General features: G+C 41.5%; 1 protein-coding gene across 1 annotated transcript in view; it reads left to right on the forward strand.

The window, feature by feature from the left end:
* Positions 1–1827: 1827 nt before the first annotated feature.
* Positions 1828–17261, forward strand: part of sfxn1 (sideroflexin 1) — a 22310-nt gene continuing 6876 nt past the window's right edge. Inside the window, exons 1-7 of the mRNA XM_084147253.1 lie at positions 1828–1911; positions 5344–5513; positions 6270–6440; positions 13793–13891; positions 16194–16269; positions 16899–16984; positions 17260–17261. The exon at positions 17260–17261 is cut by the window's right edge and continues 126 nt beyond it. Of these exons, the coding sequence (XP_084003379.1) occupies positions 5350–5513; positions 6270–6440; positions 13793–13891; positions 16194–16269; positions 16899–16984; positions 17260–17261 (598 nt within the window). The 5' untranslated portion in view covers positions 1828–1911; positions 5344–5349. The remainder of the gene's footprint in view (positions 1912–5343; positions 5514–6269; positions 6441–13792; positions 13892–16193; positions 16270–16898; positions 16985–17259) is intronic.

The following is a 17261-nucleotide window of genomic DNA, read 5'->3' on the forward strand; positions in this document are numbered from 1 at the left end:
GTTCTTACTCTTCTCAACGAGCAGCGGGTGCTTTGTTTCCCCCGTTATGCCCCTCTCCTACAGCGTCCATCACAATTACATACACATGGCCAATTATGCAAATTAGGTGATGACGTCATTTAGCGACTTTTAGGACAGCCAATAGCTACTTTCCTTACTGAGGAGTTGGCAACACTGGATGCAGTGCCTTAGACCACTGTGCCACTCCGGAGCCCCCGAGTTAGGCAGGCAGCCCAATTCTGATCGTTTTTTCACTAATTTGACCAATCAGATCAGCTCTGAAAAGAGCTGATGTGAAACGATCTGATGTGACTGGTCAAAAGACCAATTAGTGGAAAAAAATATCAGAATTGGGCTGCCTGTGTAAACGCAGCCTAAGAGCTTTTTGTTGTCTGTGTAATGTTTCCTCTTCTACATTTTATATTTACATTTACATTTTAGTCATTTAGCAGCCGCTCTTATCCAGAGCGACTTACAGTTAGTGAGTGCATGCATTTTCATACTGGCCCCCCGTGGAGCAAGCCCCAGTCTTGTATTATCAGTGCACCTTTATATTGCTTCAAATATAGGGAGTCTACTGATGATGTGCTTAATGTAGTAATTCTGCTTCTGATATTCTCTAAAGCAAGCTTATGGAGAAAAGGCTAATATCTTTAAAAGTGATGCAACATGCAACAATTTAAAAGATTTTGGTGAGTTACAGTTCATATAAGGAAATCAGTCAATTGAAATAAATAAATTAGACCCGAATCTATCAATTTCACATGACTGGGCAGGGGTGCAGCCATGGGTGGGCCTGGGAGGGCATAGGCCCACCCACTGGGGAGCCAGGCCCAGCCAATCAGAATGAGTTTTTCCCACAAAAGGGCTTTTTTTACAGACAGAAGTACTCCTCCACACCCCTTTCTCCCCCCTCTGATGATCCCGCAGGTGAAGAAGCCGGATGTGGAGGTCCTGGGCTGGCATAGTTACACATGGTCTGTGGTTGTGAGGCCGGTTGGACATACTGCCAAATTCTCTAAAACAACGTTGGAAGCAGCTTATGGTAAAGAAATTAACATGAAATTATCTGGCAACAGCTCTGGTGGACATTCCTGCAGTCAGCATGCCAATTGCAAGCTCCCTCAAAACTTGAGACATCTGTGGCATTGTGTTGTGTGACAAAACTGCACATTTTAGAGTGGCCTTTTATTGTCCCCAGCACAAGGTGCACCTGTGTAATGATCATGCTGTTTAGCTGTTTAGTCAGCTTGTTGATATGCCACATCTGTCAGGTGGATGGACAATCTTGACAAAGGATAAAATGCTCACTAACAGGGATGTAATCAAATGTATGCACAACATTTGAGAGAAATAAGCTTTTTGTGCGTATGGAAACATTTTGGGATCTTTTATTTCAGCTCATGAAACATGTGACCAACACTTTACATGTTGCGTTTATATTTTTGTTCAGTTTATTTGTCTTTTCCGCAAAAAGAGTAAGGTGAAGTTAGCACACATAACCAAACACTAGTGACTAGTTGACAGAAATCACGTAAAAAAGAATTTTGCTAATAAAAGTCATTGTCTGAGAAAAAAACTATTAACTGTCATTGACTTTTAATTTATGATAAACCTGGCCATGAAAATATTTGGGTATAGATCAAGAATATATTACATTCATATGGTTTGGACTCCCATAAAAATCGAGATATTAATATTATTTTGGTCTGTTTGATTGCATTTATTTGATGTTGGGCTTGTATTGTGAAAGGAACTCCGGGCCCGCTGCTGTTCGCCTATTGGTGCTGACCTGCCGCTGCATACATGTCAAATTAGCATCGTTGCGCTAGCTATTCAGGGACGTCTCTGGCGGCGGACTGCTGTGACCGTGGCAGACCAGGATCGGAGCTTAGTGCAGAGCTTAGTGCAGTAAGTGGCTGGATACCTTTATAACACGTGTTTCCACATGTTGGATTTGATATCACTTATTTTAGAGTCGTGCATCAGGTTTGGATGGTCAACGGGGGATGTGGGAGGGGGGGCAACTAGATGACTGAATCTGAGGATGTGGCACGCAGAAAGCTAGGGCTGTAGTTGAAACAGGGGCGCACAGCTGGGCTGAAACAGATGCTTTGAGTAATAGGCTATTAGCAGAGATATTACATGTCTTTGGGCGTTTGCACGGTGTTGGACGTTGACTCTGTATCCAGATGTAACGGTCTATATGCAGCGATTTGCTCCAGATCAAGCTGGTCTGCGTCGGTTGATAAATTTTTCCGATCCAGCCAATGGTAGGGCATTTGCACGGTCGGTTCATCTGACAAAATGGTGAGAAATATTGTAGGCTATGTTTCACTGAGCCACTCTCAAACCAGAGCTGGCTGGTTCTTGCACAATGTTATCCAGCTGTGTGACTAGCCTATGCTATGGGAAATCCCATTGTAGCATAAGACAAATGTTACAATGTAGTTAATATGGGTTAATATGTAGCCATTGAGGCCAGTGATTGGTGAAAACGTGGGGCTGGAAGAGCGGTCTAAGAGAACCGTCCCTTGTCAAGAGTTCAGATTTTATAATGGCTTAACCAAGATGATCAAATCAATGCTGCCGTTGTATTAGGCCTTCAGCCTATTGTTGCATTGGATTTGACCCACAGGCAGTCTGACTGATTGCCATTTTGTCAGAGGATGACATTTATAACAACTGTTGTTGTTTGTGAGTGACCAACAAGTCCTATTTGCTACAGACTGATGTGTTTGTGTGAGAGAGACCGCGATAAGGGGGCACCCATCAGTCGTGCTTATGCAATGAGTTATTATGGCCTGTATCCATTGAATTGAGTTATCTCGTGAGAACCCCATGAGCCTTAATTCAATTTAAAGAGACACTAGCGTCTCTCATAGACATCATACAGCCGCCAGCCCGAGTCTACGGAATACCTGTGTTTTATTGTTACTCCTGCACCAGCCATCTTTGGTGCAATTTCATCATCCAGTAGTAGACCAGCTACACAAATAACTTTGCAGTTTCTCACATAACGGGTTACAGACAGAGACATGCGTTTCAAAATGTCCCCTGTTACATCTGCAGCAAACTGGAACCGGATGGATAAAACACTGGATCCATTGTAACAACGGGTTAATGGAATCCAGTTCAGACTGGGTTACATTGTATCTCGGGAATGTCGTGCATATTGTTCCTCTCTGTGATTAAAAACAAACATGAAATCCATTTGATAGGAAATAAAAAATGCAGTAGCATGGCTTAGTGCAGAAGTTCTCAAATGAAAGGGATTTTCTCCAGAACCTTCCTCTGTTCTGCCACACATACCCAGCCCTATGTGGTGCTAGACAATGTGTGGTCTTTCTTGCCTTGTCTAGGCTAGGATATATTATTTTAACATAGCCTACTGTAGTCTAATGTAGTTTAAATGAGCTATTAAGCATTTTTTAATTGACTTGCCCATATAAATATAGCCTATGTTGATTAGGCCTAATTAGATTAGAATGAAGATGAGTGATAGCCTATCAACCTGTGTCTATGAGTAGGATGTTAAAACACAATTCATCCATTCATCTAGCCAGCCACACAATTCATCCATTAATCTAGCCAGCCAGCCAGCCACACAATTCATCCATTCATCTAGCCAGCCAGCCACACAATTCATCCATTCATCTAGAACAGCCAGCCGCACAATTCATCCATTCATCTAGCCAACCACACAATTCATCCATTCATCTAGCCAGCCAACCACACAATTCATCCATTCATCTAGCCAGCCAGCCACACAATTCATCCACTCATCTAGCCAGCCAACCACACAATTCATCCATTCATCTAGCCAGCCAACCACACAATTCATCCATTCATCTAGCCAGCCAACCACACAATTCATCCATTCATCTAGCCAGCCAACCACACAATTCATCCATTCATCTAGCCAGCCAGCCACACAATTCATCCACTCATCTAGCCAGCCAACCACACAATTCATCCATTCATCTAGCCAGCCAACCACGAAATTCATCCATTCATCTAGCCAACCACACAATTCATCCATTCATCTAGCCAGCCAACCACACAATTCACCCATTCATCTAGCCAGCCAACCACACAATTCATCCATTCATCTAGCCAGCCAACCACACAATTCATCCATTCATCTAGCCAGCCAGCCACACAATTCATCCACTCATCTAGCCAGCCAACCACACAATTCATCCATTCATCTAGCCAGCCAACCACACAATTCATCCATTCATCTAGCCAGCCAACCACACAATTCATCCATTCATTGATTTCAGAAAGAGAGAGTGAGAGAAAGGGGTAGGAGGGCAGGATGTGGGGTTTGGGGCTTTTGAAGAGACTCCTCGACCCGGCCACTGGTCTGTGGTTGTGGGGATGTGAGGTTCCTCGACCCGGCCACTGGTCTGTGGTTGTGGGGATGTGAGGTTCCTCGACTCCGTCCACTGGTCTGTGGTTGTGGGGATGTGAGACTCCTCGACTCCGTCCACTGGTCTGTGGTTGTGGGGATGTGAGGTTCCTCGACTCCGTCCACTGGTCTGTGGTTGTGGGGATGTGAGGTTCCTTGACCCGGCCACTGGTCTGTGGTTGTGGGGATGAGAGGTTCCTCGACTCCGTCCACTGGTCTGTGGTTGTGGGGATGTGAGACTCCTCGACTCCGTCCACTGGTCTGTGGTTGTGGGGATGTGAGGTTCAGGACAATTTAGCGCTTCAAAACCCCTGTGTCAGGTCAGCCAGGCCATCTCCATAGCAACATTATACTGAATCAGCTATCCTATTTTGTGATAACATAAGAGACGTTACCTAGTAAGGTGTGATTTCTGGCTGATGTGTGAGTAATATAGGCCTATAGAATGTGTAATCAACTCAACAATGTGTGTGTGGTTGAGGGACTACGTCTACTCTAGTCTCAGAATTAAATAGAATTACTGGAATGCTGTTTCAGGGTTCGTCTTGTCCCAGGAAATACAATAGTCAAGGCCTCTAGTTTTGCTTTTTCGTGTTTTGTGTTGCATTATCCCCCTTGTCTCTAACTCGTAACGTAATGCTGTTTAGAACTGTGCCTGTGAGTGCCACACTTTTGGGAACTAATCTTGTGGAAAGAAACGTATCGTAGGACACCTTATTACAGTTTTCCCAAAGTTTTTATTCAGGGGGATGTTATGAATTTCACCGCCTCTGACAATAGCTAGGATAATTTATGAATTTTGGTCGAGCGCGGGTAGATAAATCAGCTGGGGCAATATAATTAATCTGTGTTATGAATGTTTTACAGGGTAGATAAACAAGGACAAAATAATGAATCTTTGCTATTAAAATGTTGTTGTGTCCTTTCAGATAACCATGACGACAGAAATCTCCACCTCCATAAACATCAAGGAGCCTCGATGGGACCAAGGGACGTTTATGGGCCGGGCCAAACACTTCTTCACCGTTACCGACCCCCGCAACATCCTGCTCACCAATGAACAATTAGAGAATGCACACAAGGTCATCAGTGACTACCGGTAGTGTATTCTGAGCCTGGTTCTCCTTAGTTCTCCTTGGTTCTGGTTCCTCTTGGTGCTCCTTAGTTATCCTTGGTTCTGGTTCTCCCTAGTTCTCCTTGGTTCTGGTTCCTCCTGGTTCTCCCTAGTTCTCCTTGGTTCTGGTTCCTCCTGGTTCTCCCTAGTTTTCCTTGGTTCTGATTCCTCCTGGTTCTCCCTAGTTCTCCTTGGTTCTGGTTCTTCCTGGTTCTCCCTAGTTCTCCTTGGTTCTGGTTCCTCCTGGTTCTCCCTAGTTCTCCAAGGTTCTGGTTCCTCCTGGTTCTCCCTAGTTCTCCAAGGTTCTGGTTCCTCCTGGTTCTCCCTAGTTCTCCAAGGTTCTGGTTCCTCCTGGTTCTCCCTAGTTCTCCAAGGTTCTGGTTCCTCCTGGTTCTGCTGTATGGAAACAACCTATAACTGAGCTGAGAGCTCCTGTTAGAATTGGCCTCAGGCTTATTGGCATAGGTCTAGAATCAGTTTACCCTTAATTAACTCTTGATTAACCAGAAAGGCTGCAAATGGTTGCATTCTATGATGCAACATTGAATACAATGAACAATGTGGCTAGGGAAGAGACTGAAGGCTTCTACACTGATGCATTTGGGACCATGTTTATCAAATACAGGTTGTGTGCAACTCACAGAGTTGTGTTGGTACTAAGTAAACAGGCTCAGCTAATCACTTTGTCTTTGTCTTTGAACCCCCCCCCCCTCTCCCCCCTCTCCCCCCTCTCCCCCCCAGGCAAGGTGTGATGTCCCCCGGGCTGACAGAGGACGAGCTATGGAAAGCCAAGTACATCTTCGACTCCGCTTTCCACCCAGACACCGGAGAGAAGATGATCCTGATTGGCCGCATGTCGGCTCAGGTCCCCATGAACATGACCATCACTGGCTGTATGATGACCTTCTACAAGTGAGCAGCAGTGTTCTATTAGAATGATAGAGTGTTATAAGACTGTTCTATTAGAATGATAGAGTGTTATAAGACTGTTAATAATAATAATAATAATATGCCATTTAGCAGACGCTTTTATCCAAAGCGACTTACAGTCATGCGTGCATACACTTTTTTTTTTGTGTATGGGTGGTCCCGGGGATCGAACCCACTACCTTGGCGTTACAAGCGCCGTGCTCTACCAGCTGAGCTACAGAGGACCACCTGTCTGTTCTATTTGAATGATAGTGTTACAGTGAGGGAAAAAAGTATTTGATCCCTTGCTGATTTTGTACGTTTGATCACTGACAAAGACATGATCAGTCTATAATTTTAATAGTAGGTTTATTTGAACAGTGTGAGACAGAATAACAACAAAAAAATCCAGAAAAACGCATGTCAAAAATGTTATAAATTGATTTGCATTTTAATGAGGGAAATAAGTATTTGACCCCTCTTCAAAACATGCCTTAGTACTTGGTGGCAAAACCCTTGTTGGCAATCACAGAGGTCAGACGTTTCTTGTAGTTGGCCACTAGGTTTGCACACTTCTCAGGAGGGATTTTGTTCCACTCCTCTTTGCAGATCTTCTCCAAGTCATTAAGGTTTCGAGGCTGACGTTTGGCAACTCAAACCTTCAGCTCCCTCCACAGATTTTCTATGGGATTAAGGTCTGGAGACTGGCTAGGCCACTCCAGGACCTTAATGTACTTCTTCTTGAGCCACTCCTTTGTTGCCTTGGCCGTGTGTTTTGGGTCATTGTCATGCTGGAAAACCCATCCATGACCCATTTTCAATGCCCTGGCTAAGGGAAGGAGGTTCTCACCAAAGATTTGACGGTACATGGCCCCGTCCATCGTCCCTTTGATGCGGTGAAGTTGTCCTGTCCCCTTAGCAGAAAAACACCCCCAAAGCATAATGTTTCCACCTCCATGTTTGACGGTGGGGATGGTGTTCTTGGGGTCATAGGCAGCATTCCTCCTCCTCCAAACACGGCGAGTTGAGTTGATGGCAAAGAGGTCGAGTTTGGTCTCATCTGACCACAACACTTTCACCCAGTTCTCCTCTGAATCATTCAGACGGGCATGTATATGTGCTTTCTTGAGCAGGGGGACCTTGCGGGCGCTGCAGGATTTCAGTCCTTCACGGCGTAGTGTGTTACCAATTGTTTTCTTGGTGACTATGGTCCCAGCTGCCTTGAGATCATTGACAAGATCCTCCCGTGTAGTTCTGGGCTGATTCCTCACAGTTCTCATGATCATTGCAACTCCTCGAGGTGAGATCATGGAGCCCCAGGCCGAGGGAGATTGACAGTTATTTTGTGTTTCTTCCATTTGCGAATAATCACACCAACTGTTGTCACCTTCTCACCAAGCTGCTTGGCGATGGTCTTGTAGCCCATTCCAGCCTTGTGTAGGTCTACAATCTTGTCCCTGACATCCTTGGATAGCTCTTTGGTCTTGGCCATGGTGGAGAGTTTGGAATCTGATTGATTGATTGCTTCTGTGGACAGGTGTCTTTTATACAGGTAACAAGCTGAGATTAGGAGCGCTCCCTTTAAGAGTATGCTCCTAATCTCAAATCGTTACCTGTATGAAAGACACCTGGAAGCCAGAAATCTTTCTGATTGAGAGGGGGTCAAATACTTATTTCCCTCATTAAAATGCAAATCAATTTATAACATTTTCGACATGCGTTTTTCTGGATTTTGTTGTTATTCTGTCTCTCACTGTTCAAATAAACCTACCATTAAAATTATAGACTGATCATTTCTTTGTCAGTGGGCAAACGTACAAAATCAGCAGGGGATCAAATATTTTTTTCCCTCACTGTATAAGACTTCTATTAGAATGATAGTGTTAAAAGACGGTTCTATTAGAATGATAGACTGTTCTATTATTATGATATATGGAAATGTCTGCTCTATCCAAAATTACAACCAACTAATTGCAGTATTACCGCAAAAATGGAAGAAGCAAGTGGAAGGGGGAGAAAGTAAGGAACTTGTCTGTCAGCCCTGCATTAAAGACTAAAATTGGTTAAAGAAAATTGTGATAAATAAAAAAAGTATACCAGTTTCATTTAAGGACCAAAAAATGGACAGCTGTGCCATACAGATTGCAAAACAGTTGGGAAGATATTTTCGATGTACCGATTCCATGGCACATGGTTTATGAACTGATACACAAAACGACGCCAGATTCAAAATGTAGAGTTTTTCAATTTAAATTATTATACAAAATTCTTGCAACCAATACAATGTTATCTATATATATATATATGGGGGATACAACCATCCCAGCTCTACAGATTTTGCTGCAAAGAGACAGAATCATTAGATCATTTGTTTTGGTACTGTCCATTTGTAGCTTGTTTTTGGTCACAGGTCCAGGAATGGCAGAAGAATTCCAATATTTACCTGGAGCTAACTCCGCAGATAGCACTGCTGAGTGATTTGAAAAGTCAAAGTCAATCAATCCATAAAATAATAATACTTTTAGCAAAAAAATTGTATATTTAATTAACAATCTGTGGAAACTATGAAAATAGAAAGGTTCAGGACTTTTGTAAAACATCACAGCACAGTTAAAAAATATATGGCAAAAAAAAAGACTTCTATTAGAATAATAGTGTTATAAGACTGTTCTATTAGAATGATAGTGTTATGAGACTGTTCTATTAGAATGATAGTGTTATAAGACTTCTATTAGAATGATAGTGTTATAAGACTTCTATTAGAATGACAGTGTTATGAGACTGTTCTATTACAATGACAGTGTTATGAGACTGTTCTATTAGGATGATAGTGTTATAAGACTGTTCTATTAGAATGATAGTGTTATGAGACTGTTCTATTAGAATGATAGTGTTATGAGACTGTTCTATTAGAATGATAGTGTTATAAGACTTCTATTAGAATGATAGTGTTATAAGACTTCTATTAGAATGACAGTGTTATGAGACTGTTCTATTACAATGACAGTGTTATGAGACTGTTCTATTAGGATGATAGTGTTATAAGACTGTTCTATTAGAATGATAGTGTTATGAGACTGTTCTATTAGAATGATAGTGTTATGAGACTGTTCTATTAGAATTATAGTGTTATGAGACTGTTCTATTAGAATGATAGTGTTATGAGACTGTTCTATTAGAATGATAGTGTTATGAGACTGTTCTATTAGAATGATAGTGTTATGAGACTGTTCTATTAGAATGATAGTGTTATGAGACTGTTCTATTAGAATGATAGTGTTATAAGACTTCTATTAGAATGATAGTGTTATAAGACTTCTATTAGAATGACAGTGTTATGAGACTGTTCTATTACAATGACAGTGTTATGAGACTGTTCTATTAGGATGATAGTGTTATGAGACTGTTCTATTAGGATGATAGTGTTATGAGACTGTTCTATTAGGATGATAGTGTTGTGAGACTGTTCTATTAGAATGATAGTGTTATGAGACTGTTCTATTAGAATGATAGTGTTATGAGACTGTTCTATTAGAATGATAGTGTTATGAGACTGTTCTATTAGAATGATAGTGTTATAAGACTGTTCTATTATAATTATAGTGTTATGAGACTGTTCTATTAGAATTATAGTGTTATGAGACTGTTCTATTAGAATGATAGTGTTATAAGACTGTTCTATTAGGATGATAGTGTTATGAGACTGTTCTATTAGAATGATAGTGTTATGAGACTGTTCTATTAGGATGATAGTGTTATAATAATCTGTTCTACTACAGGATGTGATAGAAAGGGAAATCGGGTCATTCCATGTGTCACTGATAGTTCATACTGTAGCTGGTGGGTAATGCAGGCAGAGTACCAGTAAGATTTTGACACCAAAAGGATGTAACGTTCTCATCATTCATTCTCATCAATCAAAACAGGGTTGCAGTGTTTTTGAGATGAGTGTAATTGAGAAGATGGGTAGATCAGTGGTTGTGTGATGTGGTGTCACTGCTATGCCTGCTATTACCTGATGGCTTCCCATCTCTCTCTGATATCTCTCTATACTCCCTTGTTTTGTACACAAAGAAATCCCCATTTGTCAGGGTTAGGTGCTTTATCTTATTAATTGTCATCTCTCTCTCTCTCTCTCTCTCTCGCTCAATTCAATTACATTTTACAATTCAATTCAATTCAAGGGCCTTCATTGACATGGGAAACATATGTTTACATTGCCAAAGCAAGTGAAGTAGATAATAAACAAAAGTGAAATAAACAATAAATATTAACAGTAAACATTACACTCAGAAGTTCCAAAAGAATAAAGACATTTCAAATGTCATTATGTATATATACAGTGTTGTAACAATGTGCAAATAGTTAAAGTACAAAAAGGGAAAATAAATTAACATAAATATGGGTTGTATTTACAATGGTGTTTGTTCTTCACTGGTTGCCCTTTTCTTGTGGCAACAGGTCACAAATCTTGCTGCTGTGATGGCACACTGTGGTATTTCACCCAATAGAGATAGGAGTTTATCAAAATTGGATTTGTTTTCGAATTCTTTGTGGGTCTGTGTAATCTGAGGGAAATATGTGTCTCTAATATGGTCATACATTTGGCAAGAAGTTAGGAAGTGCAGCTCAGTTTCCACCTCATTTTGTGGGCAGTGCGCACATAGCCTGTCTTCTCTTGAGAGCCAGGTCTGCCTACGGGGTCAAATACTTATTTCCCTCATTAAAATGCAAATCAATTTATAACATTTTAGACATGCGTTTTTCTGGATTATTTTGTTGTTATTCTGTCTCTCACTGTTCAAATAAATCTACCATTAAAATTATAGACTGATCATGTCTTTGTCAGTGGGCAAACGTACAAAATCAGCAGGGGATCAAATACTTTTTTCCCTCACTGTATATATGTTGAAGAGGGTGGGGCTTAAGCTGCATCCCTGTCTCACCCCACAGCCCTGTGGAAAGAAATGTGTGTTTCTTGCCAATTTTAACCGCACACTTTTTATAATGTCGTATGTTTTTCTCCCAACACCACTTTCCATCAATTTGTATAGCAGACCCTCATGCCAAATTGAGTCAAAAGCTTTTTTGAAATCAACAAAGCATGAGAAGACTTTGCTTTTGTTTTGTTTGTTTGTCAGTTAGGGTGTGCAGGGTGAATACGTGGTCTGTCATACAGTAATTTGGTAAAAAGCCATTTTGACATTTGCTCAGTACATTGTTTTCACTGAGGAAATGTACAAGTCTGCTGTTAATGATAATGCAGAGGATTTTCTCAAGGTTCCTGTTGACGCATATCCCATGGTAGTTATTGTGGTCAAAACCCCAATCCACAAAAGTGGAGACAGATATAAGTCCTTGGTTCCAAATATTGGCGAAGATGCCAGAGCTGAGGATGATGTTAAAAAGTTTAAGTATAGCCAATTGGAATTTGTGGTCTGTATTTTTTTATCATTTCATGTAGGATACCATCAACACCACAGGCCTTTTTGGGTTGGAGGGTTTGTATTTTGTCCAGTAGTTAATTCAATGTAATTGGAGAATCCAGTGGGTTCTGGTCGTCTTTAATAGTTGATTCTAAGATTTGTAATTGATCATGTATATGTTTTTGCTGTTTGTTCTTTGTTATACAGCCAAAAAGATAGGAGAAGTGTTTTATCCACACATCTCCGTTTAGGATAGATAACTCTTTGTGTTGTTTTTGTTTGTTTATTGTGTTCCAATTTTCCCAGAAGTGGTTAGAGTCTATGGATTCTTCAATTACATTGAGTTGATTTCTGACATGATGTTCCTTCTTTTTCCGTAGTGTATTTCTGTATTGTTTTAGTGATTCACCATAGTGAAGGCGTAGGCTCAGATTTTCTGGGTCTCTATGTTTTTGGTTGGATAGGTTTCTCAATTTCTTTCTTAGGTTTTTGCATTTTTTATCAAACCATTTGTCATTGTTGTTAATTTTCTTAGGTTGTCTGCTTGACATTTTTAGATTTGATAGGGAAGCTAAAATGTCAAATATACTGTTTAGGCTAACTACTGCCAAGTTTACACCTTCACTATTACAGTGAAATGTTTTGTCCAGGAAGTTGTCTTAAAGGGATTGAATTTGTTGTTGCCTAATTGTTTTTTGGTAGGTTTCTACACTACTTTCCTTCCATCTATAGCATTTCTTAATATTGTGCAGTACCTTTGGCTTTGACGCCTCATGATTGAGTATTGCTCTGTTCAGGTAGACTGTGATTTTGCTGTGATCTGATAGGTGTGTCAGTAGGCTGACTGTGAACGCTCTGAGAAACTCTGGGTTGAGGTCAGTGATAAAGTAATCTACAGTACTACAGCCAAGGGATGAGCTATAGGTGTACCTACCATAGGAGTCTCCTCTAAGCCTACCATTGACTATGTACATACCCAGCGTGCGACAGAGCTGCAGGAGTTGTGACCCATTTTTGTTGGTTGTTTTGTCATAGTTGTGTCTAGGGGGGCATATTTGGGAGGGAATACTGTCACCTCCAGGTAGGTGTTTGTCCCCCTGTGTGCTGAGAATGTCAGGTCTTGTCCAGTTCTGGCATTTAGGTCGCCACAGACTAGTACATGTCCCTGGGCCTGGAAATGGTTGATCTCCCCCTCTAGGATGGAGAAGCTGTCATCGTTCAAGTATGGGGATTCTAGTGGGGAAATATAGGTAGCACACATGAGGACATTTTTCTCTGTTGAGATAATTTCCTTTATTAATTTCTAGCCAAATGTAAAATGTTTCTGTTTTTGACTAATTTAATAGAGTGGGTTAGGTCTGCTCTATATCAAATTAGCATACCCCCTGAGTCCCTTCCCGGTTTCACACCTGGTAGTTTGGTGGATGGGACTACCAGCTCTCTGTAACCTAGAGGGCAACCAGTGGGTCCGTCTCCTCTATACCATGTTTCTTGTAGGATGACAGTCTGTATTTCCAATGTATTTTATGAAGTCTGGGTTCCTGCTCATTAGGCCAAAGGCAGATGACCTCAGACCTTGTATATTCCAGGATGAGATCGTAAAAGCTTTGTGTTCCATAGTGTCTCTCTCTCTCTCTTTCTCTCTATATTTCTTTCTCTCTATATATATATTTATTTATATTTCTCCCTCCCTCCCTCCCTCTCTCCCTCTCTCTCTCTCTCTCTCGCTCGCTCGCTCTCTCTCTCTCTCTCTCTCTCTCTCTCTCTCTCTCTCTCTCTCTCTCTCTCTCTCTCTCTCTCTCTCTCTCTCTCTCTCTCTCTCTCTCTCTCTCTCTCTCTCTCTCTCTCTCTCTCTCTCTCTCTCTCTCTCTCTCTCTCTCTGTCTCTGTCTCTGTCTCTGTCTCTCTCCCTCTCTCTCCCTCTCCTCAGGACAACACCAGCCGTAGTCTTATGGCAGTGGATCAATCAGTCCTTCAATGCAATAGTCAACTACACCAATAGGAGTGGAGATGCTCCTCTCTCAGTCAAGTAAGTTGGTGTTATAGTTTCTATATCAGGGCTATTTAACTACTGTATATTCTTACAGGGGCCAGATGAAAAAAAGGTTTGATTGCATGGGGGCCGGACATTTTCCATGTGTGATTATTCTTCGGAAGAACTGTATAAAAAAGCAACGCACCAATAAAGAACGTTTCTTTAAATTAAATGTTGATAAAAGTAATTAGGAAATAAATGGAGGGCGCTCAACCAAGTCGAGGTGGCAACCAAAACATTTGATAATCATTGAAAGGAAAAGGCACAAAGCTCACCATTTTTATTTATTCAAACAACTATTAAAAGCGTCTTAAAAGTACAGCCTCCACTTTTCTGTGAAGGCTTTCCACTAGATGTTGGAACATTGCTGAGGGGACTTCCTTCCATTCAGCCACAAGAGCATTTGTGAGTTCGGGCACTGATGTTGGACAATTAGGCCTGGCTCGCAGTCGGCGTTCCAATTCCTCCCAAAGGTGTTCGATAGGATTGAGGTCAGGGCTCTGCGCAAGCCAGTCAAGTTCTTCCACACCGATCTCGACAAACCATTTCTGTATGCACCTCGCTTTATGCACGGGGTCATTGTCATGCTGAAACAGGAAAGGGCCTTCTCCAAACTGTTGCCACAAAGTTGGAAGCACAGAATCGTCTAGAATGTCATTGTATGCTGTAGCGTTAAGATTTCCCTTCACTAGAACTAAGGGGCCTAGCCCAAACCATGGCATTGCGAATGGTAATCTTAAGATTGTGTGCGGCTGCTCGGCCATGGAAAACCATTTCATGAAGCTCCCAACTAACAGTTATTGTGCTGACGTTGCTCCCAGAGGCAGTTTGGAACTCGGTAGTGAGGTTTGCAACCGAGGACAGACAATTTTTACGTGCTACGCGCTTCAGCACTTGGTCCCGTTCTGTGAGCTTGTGTGGCCTACCACTTCGCGGCTGAGCCTTTGTTGCTCCTAGACGTTTCCACTTCACAATAACAGCACTTACAGTTGACGGGGGAAGCTCTAGCAGGGCAGAAATGTAACAAACTGACTTGTTGGAAAGCTCATCCTATGAGCTCTTCAGTACTGGCCATTCTACTGCCAATGTTTGTCTATGGAGATTGCATGGCGGTGTGCTCGATTTTATACACATGTCAGCAACGGGTGTGGCTGAAATAGCAGAATCGACTAATTTGAATGGGTGTCCACATACTTTTGTATATATAGTGTGTGTCAAATCAGGTAATGCCAAATTCCAGTCAGAAATGTCCCTCAGTCATTAGGTGTTTTTTTGTCACCCTCCCTTCTAACGAGGGGAAAACAGCAGGTCCGTGTTCCTAAGAGTCATAGCTTTCAGGAATGGGCTCAGAATATTTTGTAGCTTAAGCTGTTCAAACGCTAGAGACAAATTCATATGAAGAAGAAATCAACATGCCACATAGGCGCTAGAAACCACTAGAAACTGCTAGAAACCGCTAGAAACCACACCATATACAACCACCATAGTGCTTGTAATTTTGGCACTGAACGTCGGATTTTGGCTGGGATTTTTTTGCAGATTAAATTTAAATTAAAATTTTTAGTCATTTAGCAGACGCTCTTATCCAGAGCGACTTACAGTTAGTGAGTGCATACATTATTTTTTAAATTTTTCATACTGGCCCCCCTGTGGGAATCGAACCCACAACCCTGGCGTTGCAAACGCCATGCTCTACCAACTGAGCTACATCCCTGCCGGCCATTCCCTCCCCTACCCTGGACGACGCTGGGCCAATTGTGCGCCGCCCCATGGGTCTACACATGTCTACGCAGATCTTTTACTAATGTTCAGAATTGAATAAAGGACCAGTCTAAATTAATAAACGGGCTGGATCTGGCCTGCGGGCCGCTAGTTGAATAGCCTGTTCTATATCGTTTTTTGTTGATGTTGGCCTGTAGTTTTTAGCTGATGGTGGCCTGTAGTTTTTAGTTGATGGTGGCCTGTAGTTTTTAGTTGATGGTGGCCTGTAGTTTTTAGTTGATGGTGGCCTGTAGTTTTTAGTTGATGGTGGCCTGTAGTTTTTAGTTCATGGTGGCCTGTAGTTTTTAGTTCATGGTGGCCTGTAGTTTTTAGTTCATGGTGGCCTGTAGTTTTTAGTTCATGGTGGCCTGTAGTTTTTAGTTCATGGTGGCCTGTAGTTTTTAGTTCATGGTGGCCTGTAGTTTTTTGTCTGGTGTGTTTCTGGTACCTATTAACCCTTTTCATGTTTTGCGTTTTGGATAATATGTGAATGAGTATGAATATGTGAATTGATGAATGCATCTCTCATTCGCAGTCAGCTTGGCACAGCCTATGTTTCAGCTACCACAGGGGCAGTAGCCACCGCTCTAGGGCTAAATGCACTAACAAAGGTATTAACCCATATAAACCCTGTTCCCATTCATTCATTTACCATCAACCACATCGCATGGCAGTGTTATCAAACCTAGCTACTCACAAGTCATATCATGAGTGGTTATCATGTCCAGAATAGTTATCATGTCCAGAATAGTTATCATGTCCAGAATAGTTATCATGAGTAGTTATCATGTCCAGAATAGTTATCATGTCCATAATAGTTATCATGTCCAGAATAGTTATCATGTCCAGAATAGTTATCATGTCCAAAATAGTTATCATGTCCAGAATAGCTATCATGAGTAGTTATCATGTCCAGAATAGTTATAATGTCCAAAATAGTGAATAGAAGTGAATAGTAACCATGAATAGAAGTGAATAGTAACCATGAAGTAGTCTACATATTTTGCCTGCTGCCTGCTTTGCTGGTTAGTCAATGTGTTGAAAGATAAATAAAATGTTGTGTATTTCATACAGTATTCCCACTGTGGAACCAAATGTCACTCATAATACCTGTCATGACATGCACAAAGAGCTTTCAGCTTTGGAAAAATAAGCCTTGCCGAATAATTCTATTAGAATGTATAGATCAATTTCACCCCCTGCCTGTCTGTTTACTCCAACCTGTGTTGTTGTTGTCCAGCACATATCTCCCCTCGTAGGGAGGTTAGTTCCCTTCGCTGCTGTTGCTGCTGCTAACTGTATCAACATCCCTCTCATGAGGCAACGGTAAGACCAACTAGTCTGTACCTCCTCCTGTTTGAAAATGTGGCTTTGCAAATATGCACTCACCATTTTAAGTGGTTTTTATTCAAAATTCTCTACTAAAATGTAGTGTGAAATGTTTGAAGTGTTGATTAGGTGTCTCTACAATTCCCTCGTTTTTAAACGCTTATTTCCATCTTTCTTTCCACAACTTGGAACGAGGTCTTTCAACAGGAAGCGTCTTTACCGTCAATGCCAGTTGTTTTTCTTCTACTTCTACTTCTACTTCCTCCTCCCAGGG

This window comes from Coregonus lavaretus (genome assembly GCF_964263955.1).
Source record: "Coregonus lavaretus genome assembly, chromosome: 29".
Taxonomy (NCBI): Eukaryota; Metazoa; Chordata; class Actinopteri; order Salmoniformes; family Salmonidae; genus Coregonus; species Coregonus lavaretus.